Raw genomic sequence first — 20,795 nt, forward strand, 5'->3', positions numbered from 1 at the left:
CAAAACTTGGGTTGTTTTAGTTTTTACCTGAACACTCCTATGGTTGTTAGCCAAAACCCAAAATAGAGGGCCACCAGCAGGAGATTTCCAGACCATCTGCAGAAAGCCCTACTCCATCACACCAGCTGAATCTCTCATGGTTGCTCTTCTGTGTAAAAGCCCTGGGGCTGTGCTTCTGATGAGATGGCAGAAAGAACACTGCAGAGTTCACCTCCCACCTGGCGCTGGACCCCACTGAAGGTATGCAGATACGATTCTAATTTAAACTTTTAACTCAGGACAGATATTAAAATTTGTGTTAACTTTCATCACGTAATAGCAAACCAACACTAAAAACTTCTGCAAGATCTTTTATATTACACAAGAGAGTAAAAACTGTAGTAAATGTTCAGATAGTTAAAACGAGCACCAAACACTACAAAGTGTAACCAACATGGTTCTATTACAAATTCTCTTCAACTACGGCCTTCAAGGACAGCCATACAATATTTTCTTGACAAAGCAACTAATATAAAAATCTGCAAATGCTGTAAATTCACTTCTGGGCTATTATTTTCACATAGGCATGTCATTAGATTCTTTCAGTTCTTTCCTGAGGTATTTTTTTTGCAGTTTACTTTTATTGTACTGCTGGATGCATTACCTTTGATCATCCTTTCCTGAAATGATTTTTAAAGACCTGCAAAAAATTTTTATTGCATAGGACACTATTCGTGACACAGAGATTGGGAACTGCAAATATGTGGCATTGGAACAAGTCTTACAAATATTGCATTTTAAGAATTTGTTACATACTTTTTTTTTTTTTAACAGTTTGTCTCAAAAAAAATTGAAGTTACAGCTAAGAGTTAGCTACGTACAGTGAAGCAATTTGGGAATGTTAGAGATTAGAAAATATGATGAATGATACAAAGGAGGAAAACAAAGCCATAATTCTTGCCGGCTATATATTGTATTGCCTTCAAAAGCAACTGTACATGTTGCGATCAGTTCATAGTTAAATATTTCTACTAATCTGTTTTAGGAGAGCAAATGTCTTTCAAGGTTTCCAGTTCCTCTATGAGCTTCTTGTTCTGAACTTCCAGCACTGCAACTCGACTCTCCAGACATTTGACATATTCTTTCTTCCGACGTCGACATTCTTTAGCAGCTTCCCTGAAAGAAAGTAGAAGCAAAAGGGCAAACAAAACATTTTTTTTTCTCGCATGCATGCTACGGACGGGGAGGCGGAAGTAAGCTCGGTAAATGTGATCATGGTTGCATTCCAAATCCTGGGACAACATTCCCAACGCAATGTCAAACACTAAGCCAAACTGGGTTCTTAAGGGTCACAAGTGTCCCTTGCACAAGTCCACATGGCAATTAGTAGGACTGCTGCATGTCCTGCCTTGATTAGAATTCAGAGCAAACAAGGTCCAAGTCAAAGACAGTTACTCTGCTTTATGGCAATAAAGATCTTTGAGGGCCTTGAGTTCCTCAATCAGAGTCTTGTTTTGGTTTTCAAGCACAGCCACGCGGTTTTCAAGACATTTGACATATTCTTTCTTCTTCCTGCGACACTCCCGGGCGGCTTCCCTGGAACCAACACAAGGCAAATGACAACAGGAACAACCAACCTCTCAGCACAGTCCAGAGCGGCTCACGAACTTCTGCCCCCCAGACTCAACCGCCAGTCAGTCCTCGGGCAGGTCTGCACAGAGTCGCACAGTTGTGACCAAGCACGTGCCTCGCTGGGAGGCTACCCTAAGACAGCAGGAACGACGGCTGAGTACAACGGTTCACCCGGCGTCCGTGGTAAATGGTGTTTTCTTAGGGCACGCGTCCCACGGTCACAGTGACCAGCAAGGTTTTCAGTAACCAAAACGATAGGACCACATCCCCAAGAGGAATTTCTACAAAAACATTTACAGATCTTTTCAATTCTCTTCATTATTTTTGTCCAGCAAAAGCCACATATTCCATCACAGTGAGTTAATTTCATTTGGTCAAAAATGATTAGCAAAATTAATCCTTAGGAACCTTAGATGTCAGTATTTGGAGATTTTAATTCTTCAAGACTAAATCTCAGTCAAACAAGATCAATCACGACTGCAAGGCAACAGTTTATCGGCTAGAAAACAACACGGAGAAGAGTGACAATAAACGAATCACGCACATTTTCATAAACCAGAATGCAAGGGACTCTGCTTCTGAAACCTAAGGAAGGAGGGAAGGGAGGGTACGGAATACAGCCCTCGGTAATTCAGACAACTGAAACCCGGAAATGTGAGAACACCACGACTGAAAGCACGGGAAGGACCTGAGAGACACATCTGCTAGCCAGGTTTTAAAGCACCGCAGACACGCCCGAAGAAGGACCAGACCAGCAGCCGAAGCAACACACACAAATAAACAGATGAGCTGGGTTAGTCATTTTCACGCATAACCCCACCACAAAAACAATGGGCACAGCCAACATTTTCTTTCTCTCTCCTTTTTTTCAGGGTAGGGAGGAATGGCTACTACATCATTTAACTCCTCTTTAGAATATACCCTCCGATAACAGCTTTATTTTGGAGTATTCCTTTGAGAATACCTGCCTTTGGGGTACCCATCATATCAACAGGTAATTCAAACATATATAAACAAAAGCTGCACGGAATGTCTAATCACCGGTTACTGCAATGCCAGTTAGCATCGCAGCAATTCTGAACGAGGAGTGACACGTGCAACACATTTGGCCAGTTCTGTTTTATTTTTAGGATAGTTGACACTCACTAACAACTGGTTATCTGTGTTTTCTCTGCGGGAAGCAAGGGTCAGCAGAAGAGAGACCTTGAAATCCCAATGAACTGCAGGAAAAGACCGAGCCCTACTTCCCAGTCAAGAACAATGCTGTCATCCTGTGAACTTAAAAGGTTCTCAGACTTCTCAGCTGGTTAACAGAAAAATTAACCGTGTAAAAGTGAACCCAAGCTGATAAACACAGATTAATTTAATCTAAATGATTCTCACAGCACAGTCAAGAATAAATCCAAGCACACTTATAAATTTGCCAGTTTGGGAACACAATTCAACTTTTCCACAAAGAAACTGAAATACATTTCTGAATACCAAGGTTTTTGTGATTAAGTCATTATATTAAATTCTAGATCTGGAAGGAAGATAGTCATTTTACAAAACAAGTTACTACTAAATGAAATTTTAAACGTCGAATGGCAGTGTCATGGGATGTCTAATTTTTCAAGTGTGATTTACCAAGACGTACTATTTCTTGTGAATATCCATACTTCATGTTTCGTGCGCCTGTGTGCACGTTAGTTACCACAGTCAAAATGTTCCAAGCACAAAGCTTTGAATGGTCACACCAGTAGGTAGTACATTCCTAAGTCGTCTCAGCTACGGAAAACACCTGCTTCTTCTATTAATAGCTCCGTTTTCAGGCCTTGCATTTGTCTGGATATATCCTTAGCACGGAGAGAAAATACATGGCAAAGAGGAAAAGCTGACAAGGTTGCTAAAGAAATAACAACTGTTGCTGGGTTGACAGAAATATAATCAAGTATATGTTATGAATGCCAGCCAGAGAATTTATTCTTTTTAAAGACAGTATGTACAAGAGGTCTTTTACATTAATAAGTAAATCCTACATATTCTCCAGAAAACTAAATCTGCAGCTGACAGTGGGGTCTCTTTGAGGTGACCTCAGAGTTAGCACTGCGTGAGCTCTGAGGAAAGATGGCCTGATTGCAGTTCCAGGTTCTGTCCAGTTTGGGCTGTGTGATCTTAATCAGCTTGTTACCTGACCTCTCTGAACCTCAGTTCCTAATCTGTAAAGTAAAGGAGAATAACCAGACCTATTCTCATGTGAAAGCTATGTGCGAGTTACAGAAACGATAGAAACAAGCACTGAAAACTTGCTCGGCAGACACTGAGCGACCGAGCAGCCATTTATCACGTGCTTTTGTCTTGCTCTGAAACTGAAATCTGGAAGCTAAAACAGACCCTTCTCAGAATCCCTTGCACCCAGTTAGTTAGTTCTTTCTAGCCAATGAAATGTGCAAGAACAGGTGAGAAAATGAGAGAGGGGACTAGAAGTATATGTACTACAGGGGGTCTCCACGTGGTGGGCCTGTAGGTAATTTTAATTCCTCCTCTTGCTTTGTACTTGCACTCAGCTAGAATTTTTCAGGATAGATTGTACTTTGGTATAATAGAGAAAAAAACAAAGTTATAAAATGGATAAAAGAAAACTGCATGTAAAAGACAGGAAATTCTGAACTCACACTCAGATTTATTTTGCTCACAAAGCTAAAAATTCTACATATCACCTACTTCACAAAGTAAATATCAAGTACAAAATGAATCTTTATTTGTAATAAAGCCCTTCCATTATCATTAAAGAAGTTAACGTATCTTTTAGATATTACCCTAAAACACATGAGGATGTACTGCCTGCTGATGAAACAGCTTCATGGCTGGAACTCTGACTAGGAGACTTACCTATCAGCACATGCAGAGCACAAGCCCACATAAAATGCCACACAACACGCACCTTGGGAGACATAGCTGAGGAAAAGTAATTTTTTAAAAGCCCTGCAGGAATAAATGATATGTCCCCTAAGTGGTTGCGGTTTCTGGCGAATCACCTTACCTGTTTTTCATTAGCCTCAGCTCTCGTTTACGTGTTGCTTCCTCTGCTAGTTGCTGGGGACTGTGCAGGCTTCCCGGCGAGGCAGCCATCACCACTCCCTGTGGCAAAGCAGTAGTTGGAGCTCGGATCTGGTAAGTCGGCATGTCACCAGTGGCGGCTGCAATGAAACAAAATGTCACAAGTTATATAAACAGCTCACGACTTGATATTTTATATAAAATTGACCTGGAAATAACATACTTCTTTTTTACATGTTGTAAGAGCTTGCTGATGTTTGAGATGATTATTCAGAGCATTACAGAAATCTTAGGTATCAAAGATCCCTTCAGCATTTGGAACAATGATATTCAGCATGCTCTATACATTTAATTGAAAGGTTTTTATCAAAGGCTGAAGTAGAGAGGCTTTTCAACTGATAGTTTATGTAGCCTAAAATCAATGGTGTGCTGGTAAATATTTAACTATCAGCTCTCCAGGGGGTAGGGGCGGGAAGCCCTGGTCTATAGTGTTTATCAATTCCCGTGATGTAAATACTTTCACCACGGCCAGTTTCAAGCTACCAATGTGACTTCACTAAATGTAGACTTGGAAAGACATACCACAGCAAGCAGCACACCATACAGATAGAACAGATGTACATAATCTGAAGAGCATAGATACAATGATTAGAAATGATGAGTTTTAAGTATTTATTAATGTTTTTTCTAATGTAGTTTGTTAAATGTATATGTATTTATATATTTAATTTTTAATAATGGCTGTTTTTGCAACCAATTCATAAAAATCCTGAAAATTTTAATCGTTGGCTCCAGCAAACCAGTGGGAGCTGGCCCTAGCACACCACTGCGAAGATTTTAATTAAGCAGAACATCTACCTCATCTGAATACCCCAGTTAAGAGGTTTTCCTAAACCCTACATCATGCCTGAAATAGTTCCTGAACGCATTTAAGTGTAAGTCTTATTAACAGGTGATGACTGAGGTACTGGAAGGAAAATACTAGCTTACTGTATTTTCAGCTTAAAAACAAGGACAAAATAAGAAACAGGAAAGCTCTACTTAAAGCTGGTTTCTCTAAGGAAGCATAATTTTTGTCTTTCTTAGGTTTCTTCGGATAATAATACCTTTCTAAGTATTCATTTTTTAAAACATTTTCTAATTATAGTACCATCATAGTTAAATGACAGATTTAAATATTTATTTAGTATTCAGATTGAATACTAAAAGTAAGTCCTCAAAGTGTAATAATTTAATTTCAAAATGTGTCTCTCTACTGCAATAAACACAGCTTCCTAGAAAGGACAGATGGATTTAAGTGATGAAACATGTTTCTACCACCAACGTCTCAACTTTGAGAATCTATGGTCCAGAATTAACTTGATGTTTTGATGAGATATTACAAAATAGATGCTCTCTCAAAGCTAAATGCAAGAAAAAGGTTTTAAAAAGCTATCAAATCCTATAAAAATTGGTCTGAACCTAATGCCAATCAAAATATGAAATGTATCACTGCTGTATGTCATTAAAATGTATTACACCTACTGAGGAAGAAACAAAATTTTGCCCAAAAGGTAAAATTAAACCCAAAGGCATTGAAAAATAAAAAAATAAAAACACATATTTAATATATGAAAAAAAAAAAAAACCCAAAGGCAGTTTAAAAGGTTAATCAGAAATTGATCTATATGCTTCTTTTGGGTAAATGCCAGGTTTTTTTCCCCTCTAGGGCTCAAGAGTTAGGTGAAAGAATAAAAATATGGCTTTGGGTAAAGATCACTTAAGGTCTTCATAAGAGTAACAAAAATACCATTTATAAGGTTGATTCTTCCTTCTCTATATAATTTAATAAGCAATGGTGATAACTGGTAGCTGTGATAGATATAAAGATCACCAGCAAAATCTTTTCATGAACTTGGGAAAAATCCTAAATTTGTTTTTGTGATTATTTAAAATATTGTACACACAGATGTCTCATTATATGTCATAGAAAATTTTGAAATATTTTGAAATATTTAAGAAGATAATTTAAAAAATCAGTTGTAAACTTAAGTTACTAAAGTTTTTTTTTAAAGTATTTTTATCATATTGCCAGAGGAGCTAGAATGGTACACAGAACAACAAGGTTCTCTCCTTTTCTCTTTACCCACATTAAGGGAAGGTGGTTATGGGATCATAAAGGTTAAACAATGGAACAGCTGGAGGTGACAGAGGCTTTCTAAAATTGGAACAATGGCCAGTGACAAACGAGAAGTTCATGTGTCGTGGTGCTGGCATTTGCAGCAGCAGGGATGCAGACCTTGGTCTAGGGTTGTTCTTGCCAAACACTGCTCACAAAGAATGCAATAAAATTAATAGAAAGGTACAGAGGGGTTTGCTATGCTTGCTCTAGCTTTGCGTACATCTGCTATTTTCTGTACTGTAAGTTAGAGCAGACTGCTTACATGATGTACAAAAGCTAGTTTAAGAGTGTCCATTTTTAAAAAAAAGGAAAAAAAGGGGGGCGGCAAGAATACTTCACAGGTGAAAAATAAAATTCATTCACTGGTCTTAAAACCAGAGATAGTTCTGTACTTGTGCCTGTTTCTGAAAGCTGAAACTACCCTCCAAGGACCAAACTTGGCACCATGAAGAACAATGGCAATTTCAAAAGAAGTAGTCTTAAAACACTTTGAGCAATAGCTCAGGAAAAAAAATATCGCTTTAAAATGATAACTTGGAAGAGAATGATATATTTGGATATATTAGTTCTCGGATGTTAGCTAACAAACTGGGTTTTATTACAATTCTTCAGACATAGTATACATTCATTTTATCTTCTTCAACAAAAAGCAGTTTGCAGTTCATTAGTCCAAGCCAGAAACAGGAATTAGTATAAATTAATAGGAATTAGTATAAATTTCTGTAATACTCCAAAGAATCTATATGTTAGTACTATTCCAATGGTCACTGACTAAGTATCAATGGATGAATTCCAAACATTCAAATATGATCTTGTTAGAAAGCATGTTAATCACATATGGTCAAAGAGAATCTCTTGTTTTGAGGAAATCCAAATGTCAAAAAGTTTTCTTTTTGAAACAAGTTATCAAAAAGTTTTTATCTTAGCTTTACTTTCCAGTGTTATGGATTCAGTGGTGATTTAAAATAGGTTAGATATTGAGGATCACAGTTCAAAGAACCATACTACATTCTTCGATGACGTTCTGATCCCTGTACTCTTCTCTTAGAAAGGCCAATTCCTGTTCATCTTAACTGCTAAAAGTGTCCAAATTATTTTTTATTCTAGAATTTCACTGTGTAAATTATTTCTGAAAATAAATGGGCTGTCAGTGGGGCCCATTCTTATCTTGAAGAAAGATAAGAAAAAGATATTTATACACTAATTCTATTCTAAGGCACCGAACTTTAAAGACAAGTCAGGGATATCTTTTTTTACCCTAGAATCTAACACAGTCCTTGGCATATAATGGGTGCTTGGTGAGTTTACATGTGCACCACAAAGTAAATTTTGAACTTTTCAGGGTTTTCCAAAAGCCCACTGTCACTCAGAATGTTTAAAATAAGCAATCATTATTATAAGACTATAATTAGCTATTGTTATTACAGCTAAGTCTTTAACACTAAGCCATGGAAAGCCGGATAAGGTCTCATGTACTTATGGCAAACTGGCCTTTCTTGATAAAAGGCACTATTTCTTAACTCTTCCCTTAGACACTAGTCATCTAACCTGGCATTTTAGAAGCAGAGGAGTTCTAATTTTAGGGTGATTCCAACCATCTAACTCCTGATGTGAAAAAAAGAAAGTTTAGGTTTATTATCAATATGTCATGGGAAAGAAAATTCCTAGAACTCTCAAATCTGGTCTGTAACTTCATACCTCTCTTTAAACACGGTACAGCAGAAAAAGCATGGGATTTGGAGTTTGGGTTCTAGTCCAGCTGTGCCACTTACCAGCCATGTGACTTGGGGCAAGTTCAGTTTCCTCATCTGTAAAATGGGGATACATGATCTCATTTAATACTCACAATAAACCCTGTAATGTATGTCAAAGTGTCTAGCACAGTGCCTGGCACATGGTAGGCTTTCAGCAAATGTTAGTTCCCTTCCTCTTCCCTTCCTTAAGCTCTGAAAGACAATGTTCCAAATTATGCTTATACTGTATATTAGTTAAAAGTCATATAACAACCATAAATATATTTTCCCCCTGGAGTTTCCCTTCTAACAAACCTGGGTAATAGAATGACTGAAACGTATGGCTCTTATTCCTTATTTTGTTTAAAAAATATGCCTCTTAAAAAACTTTTAAAATTTCTACTATATTTTATTATATCCCATTAGAGAGTAAGTTATTAAAAGATAATATAAAATGTCCTTTTAAATGTGTGTAATCATTTAAAAGAGAACCTTGAAGGTGGAGAATCACAAATAAACACATGATACCATCTCATCAGACCGGTAATAAAAAAACTGAAAACCCCACAAGTAAAAGGTGTTTGTTTCTTTCTAACAAAGAAAGAAATAAGAAACTCAGCCAAATGCCTATCTTGATAGCTTCCAAAGTGAAACAGTTTATCAACACCCCAAATGATGGTGCCATTACTTGCTTACTTGCTAATCCCAAACACACTGAAGTAATGAGCGATGGAGGTGATGTAGGAGCCGTCCTTGTCAGGAGGGGCTTCTTTCCCTGGCTCCAGAGAAGGAACCACATCCTCACTTTTCTTTTTGGTCCTCTCCTCCCCGCCACCACACCAGTGCTCAAAATGCCCAAATCGGGTTTGTCCTCACCTGGTGTCTCACACTGTCAAAAACTTTCCCTCCTCCATTGCTCCACTTTTTCCAGGAAAATTAGATCCTATGTAAATACAACTAAGTATTGAACATTTTCAAATTTGTTACAATTACTATAACACATAGACCACGTGGAATTAAGCCAGTACTATTTTTTAAGTTACACATAAGGGACCTTCCTGAGTTGTTTATTAAGTGAAACTCCTAAAGTGACCAAAAAAAAAAGTCTAAAAGATGAAATTATGAATACCGAAATTTAAAGTTCTCTATGATAACAAATATGTGCTCTATTGTCCTATGAGAGTAGTGATAAATATTCTAGAAAAAATTCCATTTTGACTACTTAACATGATGCTAACGTCATTTTGCATGTTTTATAAGCAGTGCGTAGTATGCTATTATGACTCGTAACATTAGCATTCATTTACCAATGTTAGGTGGATTTTGAGGAGCAATGTAACGTAGTGTTAACAGAACCAGACAAGGAGTCTGAAAATACAAACGGGTTCACCACTTGCTAGCTTTGAGAGCTGGAAGGGCCTTTACCGACGCTGATCCCAGTTCAGTTACACGCAAATGAGTGTAACGATCCCTGCGCTAAGTGCCTCAGTGAGAGGGCGCGGAGGAAAGCGCTGCTTCCCTCGGGTATTTAAACACGGTCCCCTCAGTGAGGCCTGCCCTGATCCTTCAACCTGTATTACGTGCTCCCTGTGGGTGTCTCATGATCTGACAGCTGCTTTGATAGCACTCACCACATTTGTATTTATTTGTAACATTAAGTGATTTTTAAAATTTAAAATTTTACATGAATGCAAAGTATCGTCATAATTATTTTATTAGGTAATGTATTCATATAGCATACACAACTGGACAAAGTGAAACAATTGTCCCAAATTATATTTCATTAAAAATTTTTCAAAAATAGTGAGGAAAATAACACAGTGGCAATTTCAGTATACTTTCCACACAGGTTTGGAGTTTTATGGAAACAACGTAGATGAGTGACTTGTTATTTTCATTTCCAACATGATTATAACTTACTTCACTACCAACTTCAAGATGCTGTTACAACTGGATCCAAAACATTCTTTTATGTGACAATTTCCAAACAAAAACCTTTTCCAGCAGCCTCTTTTCACAAAGGTGAAATGTATCCTTATTCTCATGCACAAATATTAACTAAGATACTATTTTCCAAATTTGAGTAAGTTGTAACATTTGTTTTTTTTTAACAATTCAGAAATCCAGGCTGAATACAATTCATTAGAGTTTTTAGACTTGCAGACTAAAAGATATGGAATTAGGCTCCTAAACATATCAGCTTATGAATAAAGCCAAAAACTATTTCTAATAAAAATTTAAACTAGGACTTCCCAGGTGGTGCAGTGGTTGAGAGCCCACCTGCCAATGCAGGGGACATGGGTTCGATCCCTGGCCCAGGAAGATCCCAGAAGCCAAAGAGCAACTAAGCCCATGCGCCACAACTACTGAAGTCACCGGCCTAGAGCCCGTGCTCTGCAACAAAAGAAGCCACAGCATTGAGAAGCCCAGGTACCACAATGAAGAGTAGCCCCCGCTCTCCACAACTAGAAGAAGCCTGTGCGCAGCAAGGAAGACCCAATGCAGCCAAAAATAAAAATAAACTTATTAAAAAAAAATTTAAACTATACCTAACGGAATCAATAATATAATTCTATAAACTATAGATATTCATTTTCACATTCGATTCAACGACCCTTTAAGCAAATGCTCTTAAAACCTTTTCCAGGCCAGTCATTATTGTGGAGGCTGATTTTGGTCTCGATCAGCTTTTCAAACTATAAGTTGTAGACCACGAGTAAGTCATTATTGAATTTCATGGGTCAAGAATAGCACTAAAAAAAGAATAGACAAATGAGTCCATCACATAGAGTAAGGATAAGCACTATTTTTGAAACTTGTTTTATATAAATGTACTTGTTTTATATAAACACACATACACACAAGTCTGTATCATGATGTAAAATGTGGGTCATGGTCAAAAAGTTTGCCAGCCAAAGAGCTAGCTCAGTCCACTCTGTTCACAGTCCACACGGGGAGGGAGCGGAACTGGGACTCCAAAGGTGGGTCCCACAGCTGTTCCACTACACCTTCAAAAGGCCCCTTAAATCCTGTGCTCTGCGGGCAAATAAAACACACTTTTCGTTTTCAAATAGCATTTTAAATAAAACTGATTCTGTGAGAAATGACCAGATTTCCAAAAATAATGATTTCCAAAGGCACAATGAGGTCTTGTGAAAAATGTCTGACTTGTTAAAATTTTCAGCATTCTGAAAATTTTAAATTGGGATGGGTAAATCCTGTACAAGCATTATGGGTAAAACTGTGGAAAAAGCTTTTCAAAGATAGTAGTGTGTTCACTCTGTAAACACAAATGTATAAAAAATTTCGTTTATTTACAAGCAAAAATTTTATGTAAATTCTTACTTTAAAATTTAATATTTAAATATATTCTGGTATTCTCAAGTCATTTAATTTTATTTTTTTGTTATGATTCTCTCATGTTTGGACATGAAAATTAGAATTAAAGGCTTAGTCGAAAAAGATATAAACCAACTAATAATTTTTAGAAAATAAATGTATGCACAGCAATGCCTTTTGGTTCTAAGAAGCACATGCCATGCAGTATTTGAGATGAACTTCATCTATATCTTACAATAAATCTGTCATCTGGGGGCTTATGCAGTCTATAGCACCTGTAAAACCTCACAGAAACTTCTCTGAGAAAAACAATTTCACACACAGGCTTTGCTTGCTCAAGACAATGGAAGGTTCCCATCCGGGAAGAAGGTGTGGTGAGGTAGTTCACAGTCACCCATTCTTCAGGAATTTCACTGCAAGTTTAGGACCGGGCTGGCACTCCACTGCAAGGCACTAAGTCACAAGCATTACCTGTAGCTGGGAGCACCGACCGGGGGAAGACCTGCGGGGGGCGGTGGCGGGGGGGGGGGGGGGGGGGCGGCACTTACAGACGCGCACTCCCCCGACCCGGCGCTAGTGGGCGCTGCGTCCCCAGGCACCTGCGCGCGCCGCTGGGCGCCACCGGGCACACGCGGGCCTCCGGCGGGATGTTACCGCGGGGCTTCCGGGGCCTGCCAGGGGTCGGCGGGCGCCACCGCAGAGGGCGGCAGCCCCCGCCTGCGCGCGGCCGCGCGGAAAGCACTGAGGCCATCGCAGCGTGACTCGGGCTGACGTCAGCGTGCCGCCCAGCCCGCCTGCAGTTTAACTTTCCACTCCCCGCCGCCCCGGTTCCAGGAAATGTGGTGACGTCGGCTCTCTGAGCCCGGGCAGCTGAGACGCAGACCATTTTAAACAGCACGGAAGGAACGGCAGGCTCTCAAACAAACACCCCCGGCGCGCTGGGCTTCCTAGGCTGTCTTGCAGCTACATTTGAACACAGCAAAGGCATCGGAAGCTCCCCCCGACACCCCCCCTCCTTTTTTTTCTTTTTTTACAACTCGAACAGAATGTGTGTTTAACTTGCAGCTGTGCTGGATCTGCAACAGGTTGCAGATGAATCAACAGCTTATTTTAGTAGAGCGAATGGAGACAGAGAGAGACGGGGAGAGAGAGAGAGGATTGCCGCCTCGGTCAAGGAGGCAGCACAGTGCTGAGCAAAGAAGCAAGTGCGCTCGGGTGCCTGCACGGAGTGCCGAGTGTACACGGTCACAGAGCACGAGAAACGTCTCACTCCTCTGCTACTAGACAGTTAATACTTTTTGAAACACTCAGAGGTCCCTAAGTAATTTTTCTGAACTTCAAAAACAACTTTGCGGAATTTCAGTCCCTCTTTAAAATTCTTACCTGTTTCATCTCCAGTTACAGCCATGATGGGCTTCTGCATACAGAACTGTCCTGCTTCCCCTGTTACAGGTCCGCATAAAGTGTTCCAAACCAGCAAGCATGTGCAGGGTAAGTAGGAGTACTGACATCACAATGACATCACTAGCCTATCGCTGCCATCAATTTGCTTTGTCACAGACGAGCTCACTGAAACCAAACCCTATAAAACCCCTTCCTGTAATAAATCATCTCAATGTTCTTGTTTCTCGTTTTTACATAAAAATCGAGTTGGGCTCCGTCAAAAAACATCTCATTAGCATGAAAAGTTACGTGGTTATTTCTTATGGGGCTACTTTTAAATTATTGTTCTCTCCAAGGTTTCTGAGTAATCAAAGCAGGCATACATCTTATTTTTCACAACTCAAAGGAGAAAACACACATATTAAAAAAACAAAAAACCTGACAATCAACCCAGAAACACTGAAATACACAGAAATGTATTTCACAGACACTTCTAAACTTAGCAAGAAATACCCGGTGAGCTTAGTTTACTTAACACAGTTTTATTTGCAAAAATACCATAAAATTCAGCTGTTCCTAAGATGACACAGATTTTGCTAATTTCATTTGAAGGGAGTATATACCGAAATCTTAAAAAAATTCACTGTGCCAAAAGTAGCAAGTATTACATAGCATTCTTCTATAAAAAATAGATGGAATCTTATGAATTTGCTCATATTTAATCCTTTTGGCCCACAAAAACAGCAACTTCATGCGGCTCAATCTAATACACTCTTTTACTCAATTAAAATCACTTGAATTTTGTGGTTTAAAAAAACTCATAAATAAATCACAATTACTGTTCATAAATTTAAAATATGTATATATAAATATCCAGTTTCATTTGGATCACTTACTAAAGGTTCAGCACATGAAGAGCTGGATCACTATTGAAAATTTAATGATTACAAAGTTAGACAAAAGACTGGCACACGTTCAACAGTAAAACAGACCACAGCCCAGGGAAAAAAAATGATCTGCATGGCTACTGCACAAAAATAAGTGACATGTACTGCTCTTATATCTTTATCAGTGGGTTTACAAAGCCCATTCCCTGTATGGTTAGGATTCAACCTGATCTTACCTTACGTCAGAGAAAGGGCATTCCACCACATTCTTGCCTTTTTAAATAAAGTACCTCTAGTTAGGCAGGGACTTCACATTCAGACACTTAGGAGGCGAAACATGAGGGAGGATCTGTGTTTCTAGTAATTATCCAGAGCACATAAAATGAAGACATCCTGGCTAAGAAAAAAAAGCCTGGGGACCAACGGAGGGTCCATGAAGGACTCTTCCATCCCAGCCACATCTAAGGGCTTGGTTCCGAGACTACAAGTCAACTTTACTTCAAATTTGAGAAAGTTCAAATTGATTTTAATCTCAACATGTCTTTAAATTGGCACTCAGGTGCTCAGTAACTGTTAGTGTAAAAAAAGGATACCAGAAGGAAAGGAAGAAGGGAGGTTGCTTGTTTGGCTGACTACTGCTATTGGTACAGTTTTAATAAACCCCTGGGACCAGATAAACTCAGTTAATCAGCACACAGGACTAGTAATATTTTCACAGAGGGCGAGTATTTCACTCTCATTCAGTAAATGGTTACTGAACATTTATCATACGCCAGGGACTGTGCTAGGGACTAAAGATCCCTGTCCAAACAGAAGTTACCCTGTGGGAAGGACACAGAGAGTCACAACACAGTGGGATATGTGCCCTAAGAAGGTACAGGGGTCACACCAGCCAGATCTGGAAGGTGGGGGAAGGCTTCCTAGGGAAGTGCTAGCCACGTGAAACCTGGATAATGCACGTGACTGGGCAGTGTTCAGGGCACACGGCTCTTGTGAGGGCCCCAGAGAGGAGGGGGACATGGCACGTCACAGGAAATGAAAGGAATTCCGCACAAAAGAGGGAAAAGTTGAGGGAGAAGTCTAGGAAAGGAAGTAAAGCCTGGATCAAGCAGAGGTAGGGCTTTGTTAGGGATTCAGACTTTGTCTAACAAGTAACAGGCATTCACTGAAGGGTTCTGAGCGGGAGGCTGACAGGATTACAGGCGTGTGAGTTTTTTAGAAACACCACGCCTGACTGCAGAAGTGAGAGTATAATGGGGAAAGGGAAATGTTGAAGGCAGAGACTTTTGTTTTTAAGAACTATTAGTAGCTCCCAGAATCACTGGAGAAATGAATAACGGAAGGCTAGCTAACATTTCAGGAGCAATTCCCAAAAAAACCAGGCCGGAAAGGGAGCTTCTGCTTCTGGCATGATGGGGAAAATCAGGACGCTGCTCCTCCGCTACCAGCTTCAGGGCAGCCACCTGGCGGGCACTAGGGATCCCAGTCATGCAGGGCAGAGGGGATGGCAGGTGGAACAGGGACTGTGACGGTAGGGGCGGAGAGCAGTGAGGAGATACGTGCTTCAGCAAGAAGGACACATGGAGAAGGGGAGGGAAAGGGATGGGTGACACCCGGGTTTCTGCATGAAACAACAGGATGGATAGTTACTGAAATAGGGTAACAACAGGAGAACTAGGGTGGGAAAAATGGCTGTGGGGTTTTGGACTTCCGTTGTCAGAGATGTGTGCCCTGGGCAGGGAGGGATGAGATCACCCAGGGAAAGCACTCAAGCCAGGCGGATGAGGGCCCAGATACAGCCCGAGCACCACCACCCAGGAGCTGGGCAGAGGGGACTGGAAGAGAGGCAGGAGTATCCAAGAAGTGAAGGAAGCAGAGATCAGTAGGGCTAAATATTGTGGAGGGATTGATCAGGATGAGGGCAGAGACTCACAGAGAAACTGCTATGACCTTTCAAGGGGATGACAGGGTGGAAGGTGGACAGACAGTAAGACAAGAATGCCCACAGACCCCGCTATGTTTAACAAAGAACTAGAACCCCTGGCCACCATTATTTTTAAGATGGAGGAGGAGAAGAGAAAAGAAAAGAGAAAGCAAGGAGAAAGAACAAAAGGAGTAAAGACTGGAAGGGAAAAAAACATATTGCTTGTATTTGACATAAATATATGTCACAGTATCATAGGGAGATTCTCCAAGATTCAGCGTATTATTAGAAGCAATTAGAGTTTAGCAAGGTTCATAGATAAAAGGTAAACTTAAAAAAATCAATGTCTCCAAACCAGCAACAACCAGAAAATGTAACAGAAAGCTACCACTCATAATTGCAAACGAACAAACAAACAAAAAGCCAGTAAACATTTAAGAATTAATTGAACAAAGAGGATCAGAGATTCCCATGGAGAAAATTTTAAAGTGTTAAAAGAAGTTAAGATCTGAATAAGTTAAGACATTCTATGCTCTGTTGGTAGGAATAAACTGGTGCAGCCACTACGGAAAACAGTATGGAGGGTCCTCAAAAAATTAAAAATAGAAGTACCATATGACCCAGCAATCCCACTTCTGGGCGTTTATCTGAAAAAACAAAAACAAAAAACAACTAACTCAAAAAGAAACCTACAGCTCCATGTTCACTGCAGTAATATTTACAATACCCAAGACATGGAAACAATCTAAGTGTCTATCGACAGATGAATGGATAGAGAAGATGTGGTATATATATTATGCAATATAATTTTATTCAGCTATAAAAAAGAAGGAAATTCTGCCACTCGTGACAACACAGATGGACCCTGAGAGCAGCACTGCGCTAAGTGAAATCAGACAAAGATGAATACTGTATGATATCACTTATATGTGGAATCTAAACGAACAAACAAACCCAAATTCATAGACAGAGAAGAGATTGGTGGTTGCCAAAGGTGGGGAATGGGGGTGAGTGAACTGGGCGAAGGGGGTGTCAAAAGGTACAAACTTCCAGTTATAAAATAAATAAGTCCCAGGGATGTAAGGTATAGCATGGTGATTATAGTTAATAATACTGTGTTGCATACTTGCAAGGTGCTAAATCTTAAAAGTCCTCATCACAAGAAAGAAAATGTGTAACTATATATGGTTAAGGATGTTAACTGGACTTATTGTGGTGATCACTTATTGTGAGTATACAAATGTTAAATCAGTACATTGTACACCTGAAACTAATAAAATGTTACGTGTGAATTATACCTCAATTAAAAAAGACTTCAGTTCTCCCTAAATTAATCTATAACTTAAATGTAATCTCATCATTGGTTTTATTATATTACATTATTATTATTTGGAAACTCGAACTTATTCCAAATGCATATGAGAGAACAATAGTTCACCAAAGCTAAAATAGAGCTGTAAAAAAGTTAAAATGACAAAAAAAGGGGCACTTGTTCTGTGACAACAAAACCAGTGTGGTGTTGGCACGCAGCACAGGGAATGCTGAGACAGATCAGGGCTGCAAGAGGCCTAGTTACTGCACAATTAAGACGCCCATGGATTGGTGGGGAAAGGACAAACTGTTAGCAGGGAAAACTGGCTCCACATGTGAAGAAAAAATTAAAATGGGTTCCCAGCCAACACTATACACAGAGGTGGACCGCAGGTAGGTTAAGGCCACAATGTGAAAGGTAAAAGCATAAAGCTAACAGAATCAATGTAGAATAATATCTCTGTGACTTATGGAAGAAAAAGAGTTCTCAAACCCCCCAAGTATAAAACTTATGCGTCTGTTATTGATGCAAAACACCAAACATTTAAAAAACTCTCCTGCTTAAAGTAGCAGTAGTTTTTAGTAGATTTTCCATATAAACAAGATAAAATTGGAAGAAATTAGCATTCTTTATGATTTTTCATTTAGACACACAGGGTTCATGAGTATTGGGGAACAGAATGAGTGCTTTAATTTGGTATTTAAAAGAAAACATTAAAGCACTAAGTACTATGGATTTTTTTTTTTTACTCCATAAATGTCACCACTTTTTAGCTCTTCACACACTTTTATTACAGTCCATATAATACCTAAGAGTAAAGCTGATTATCAAGAGATTCATCAGTTATAACCTGCTTTTTTCTATACTGTAAGACTTTCAAACTAAAAGAACTGACATTACTCCCCTTAAAAATAGTGCAAACAGACCAAGGGGAATAGAATTAAACTAAAACACTGGATTGTTGAAAGTTGTATTAAACATGTTACAATTATTTGAGCACAACTGAATGAAATTAAAATAATGTATAATTCAATTTTAATTGAAATCTTAGGTTACCTTAAAAAGTTAGGGCTCCATCCCAACTGCTTTATTTTACTACTCTCAGCTTTCATAAGAGGTAGAACAGGTACCTCAGAATTCAAATATACTAAGAATGGTCTAAAGAAAGAACAAAATCAGCATTTGTTTTGAAATGAGATGTCTAGAAAGTAGACTTGAGTGTGACAACTGGGGAAAAACCCAAAGTCAGTGCATCACAGACTGGATACTTAAATCTTCCTGGACTAGGTACTAAAACATACTCAGTACATTTCTAACCCCCAAATGAAGAATATTTAATTAAAAACTTCATGTTTCCAACTCCTTTTTTCCATTATGCTACTCTGAATTTAACTTTTGTTTAGAGCCAATAAAATCTGCTAAAAATTGAAAACTGTATAATTTATTTAACTTAGTGTTTAATATACTAAAATATTTCTTCACCGAGCCTTTTTAAGTCCTCCCTCCCTCCCCCCAACATCTACCTCCTGTATATTTCAGAATGCTATGAAATCACCACTACATGGTGTGCTGTAGTAACCCACAGGTATTCTCAACGTATTAGAGGAATGACATATACCTTGAACCACCACCTGGCTGCCTGGGACAAAGAACTGCTGAGTGCCATCTGCTGCCTGTGCTGCGTACTGTACAATTGTAGCACCTGGCGGAGGAGCTCCTGAGTTTGTCATTGTTAATGCCTGCAGTCCCTGAACACCATCAGATCCTGGGTTAGAAATCTGGATTGTTCCACCTTGGGCTATAGCAACTTAACAGAAAAAGAAAAGAAATATTAGAGAACTTCAAGATTCACTCTTAATAATCCCATACCAGAAGAATAAACTCTGGGTCTATTTATTACCAAAGCTCCTCTTTCTCAAGTTACCCTTAATTTTCCATGCTGAATTGATAAGGGATTCCACCTTCATGGGACAACACTCTGAAAAAGCTCAAAACACTTGAAAATATCTTATATTCAGAACTGTTTGAAATATGCAGAACTCATGGAGTTCTCCTCCTCCCTGGCACCCATCCAACGAAATTATTTAAGAGGAAGAGTGGAGATGCAGACAGGGAGAAGGTCCAGGTTTTGATTTTCTCCATTCTTTCACATATTTTTAGTTATAAACAACATTCTTCTAACATTTAAGAAATCGTCAAATTCCACTGAGAATTATAATGAATTTGTAATTTTTTCGGTTAACTATTTGTCTAATTTGTCACCAAAAGAAAGTAGTTTTTAATGGAATATATATATACACAGTATATAGCTTTAAAACATATATTTATTAAAATATATATTTCTATATCTATGTTTCTATACTTATTAAAACATATATATGTATATTTAGACTCGAGGTTTTAAAGCTCAAGTCTACAAAACTGTAACCTTTACCATTTTGACTATGTCAGGAGAATCCTGAAATATAGAATGTTAAGTTGGAAAGAACCTCAAAAGGTAACTGTACTGAAAGAATTTGTGCTACAATGTTTAACTCTACAAAGTGTGTTGAACAACTGTAACTAATGGCAACAAATAGGAGGTAGACTTCCTGTAAATACTGAGACTTGCCAGCCATGTTTAAAAATTAACATATTAACAGAAAGTTTCAAAAGAATAATGGATCAAATGTTATGTTTTTAAATTTCACTCTAATGGACAAATAAGTACTATTTAAAATACCTGAGAGTTCCATATACTTTAACATAAAGATGACGACTCCATGTTTTAGTTTAAACACTAGAGGTAAAGTGGAATGGGCTGTTCTTTAAAAAAAAAAAAAATCACACATAAACCAGCTAACTAGACTTTATAGTGGAGATAAAAATGACACAATCAGAATAACACGACACCTATAATTCAATGTAAATGCCTTACAGGAATGCTATAGTAGTGTCTAAAGTATACTCTGAATATTTCTGAGTCATTCATTCCCTAACTTCGTAATGGCATCTAAGCAAAGGTGACAATCTGACTGAATAAACCTGTCAGAACTATTGGTGAGATCAACAACAAAAACGAATTTTCAGTTCTTTGACCTAAGTTTCTAGGGCCAACACAGACGGATGGGTTAACATTTTAAAACCATTTCAACACAGAGGCACTGTCTGGTTTTAGTTTGTTGGCAGGCTGCTATGCGATTGACAGAAACTAAAGAATCAGTTACCAAAATGTCAATAGCGCTGTGGTTGAGAAACTCTGAAGTAATCTCACTTTCTTTGCCTGGCTGATCTAGAGCATTATATTCCGTTCACATTTTAAAAACAAGATTTCACTGTGACTCTCCAAAGATTTCAAGGGTCTCCGGACTCACCCCTTAACAATAAAAGGGTTTGGAGAGAAGTCTGAAAAAGAAGCGATATTGCT

The 20,795-nt window shown here is 38.7% G+C and overlaps 1 protein-coding gene across 17 annotated transcripts in view; it reads right to left on the minus strand.

Annotated features, from left to right (window-relative positions):
* Positions 1–673: 673 nt before the first annotated feature.
* The window catches only part of CREM (cAMP responsive element modulator), a 68,251-nt gene continuing 48,129 nt past the window's right edge, over positions 674–20,795 (minus strand). For 2 of the 17 annotated variants that reach the window (XM_057731986.1, XM_057731991.1), the window contains 4 exons: positions 19,008–19,196; positions 8,584–8,619; positions 4,634–4,790; positions 674–1,155 (listed from right to left, as the gene is read on the minus strand). In XM_057731986.1, the coding sequence (XP_057587969.1) occupies positions 1,011–1,155; positions 4,634–4,790; positions 8,584–8,619; positions 19,008–19,196 (527 nt within the window). In that variant the 3' untranslated portion in view covers positions 674–1,010. Of the gene's footprint in view, positions 1,893–1,923; positions 2,111–4,633; positions 4,791–8,583; positions 8,620–13,266; positions 13,478–19,007; positions 19,197–20,795 lie in introns of those variants that run through there. The other 15 variants (XM_057731984.1, XM_057731990.1, XM_057731985.1 and 12 more) reach the window with 14 other exon arrangements.

This window comes from Hippopotamus amphibius, chromosome 4 (genome assembly GCF_030028045.1).
Source record: "Hippopotamus amphibius kiboko isolate mHipAmp2 chromosome 4, mHipAmp2.hap2, whole genome shotgun sequence".
Lineage (NCBI taxonomy): Eukaryota > Metazoa > Chordata > Mammalia > Artiodactyla > Hippopotamidae > Hippopotamus > Hippopotamus amphibius.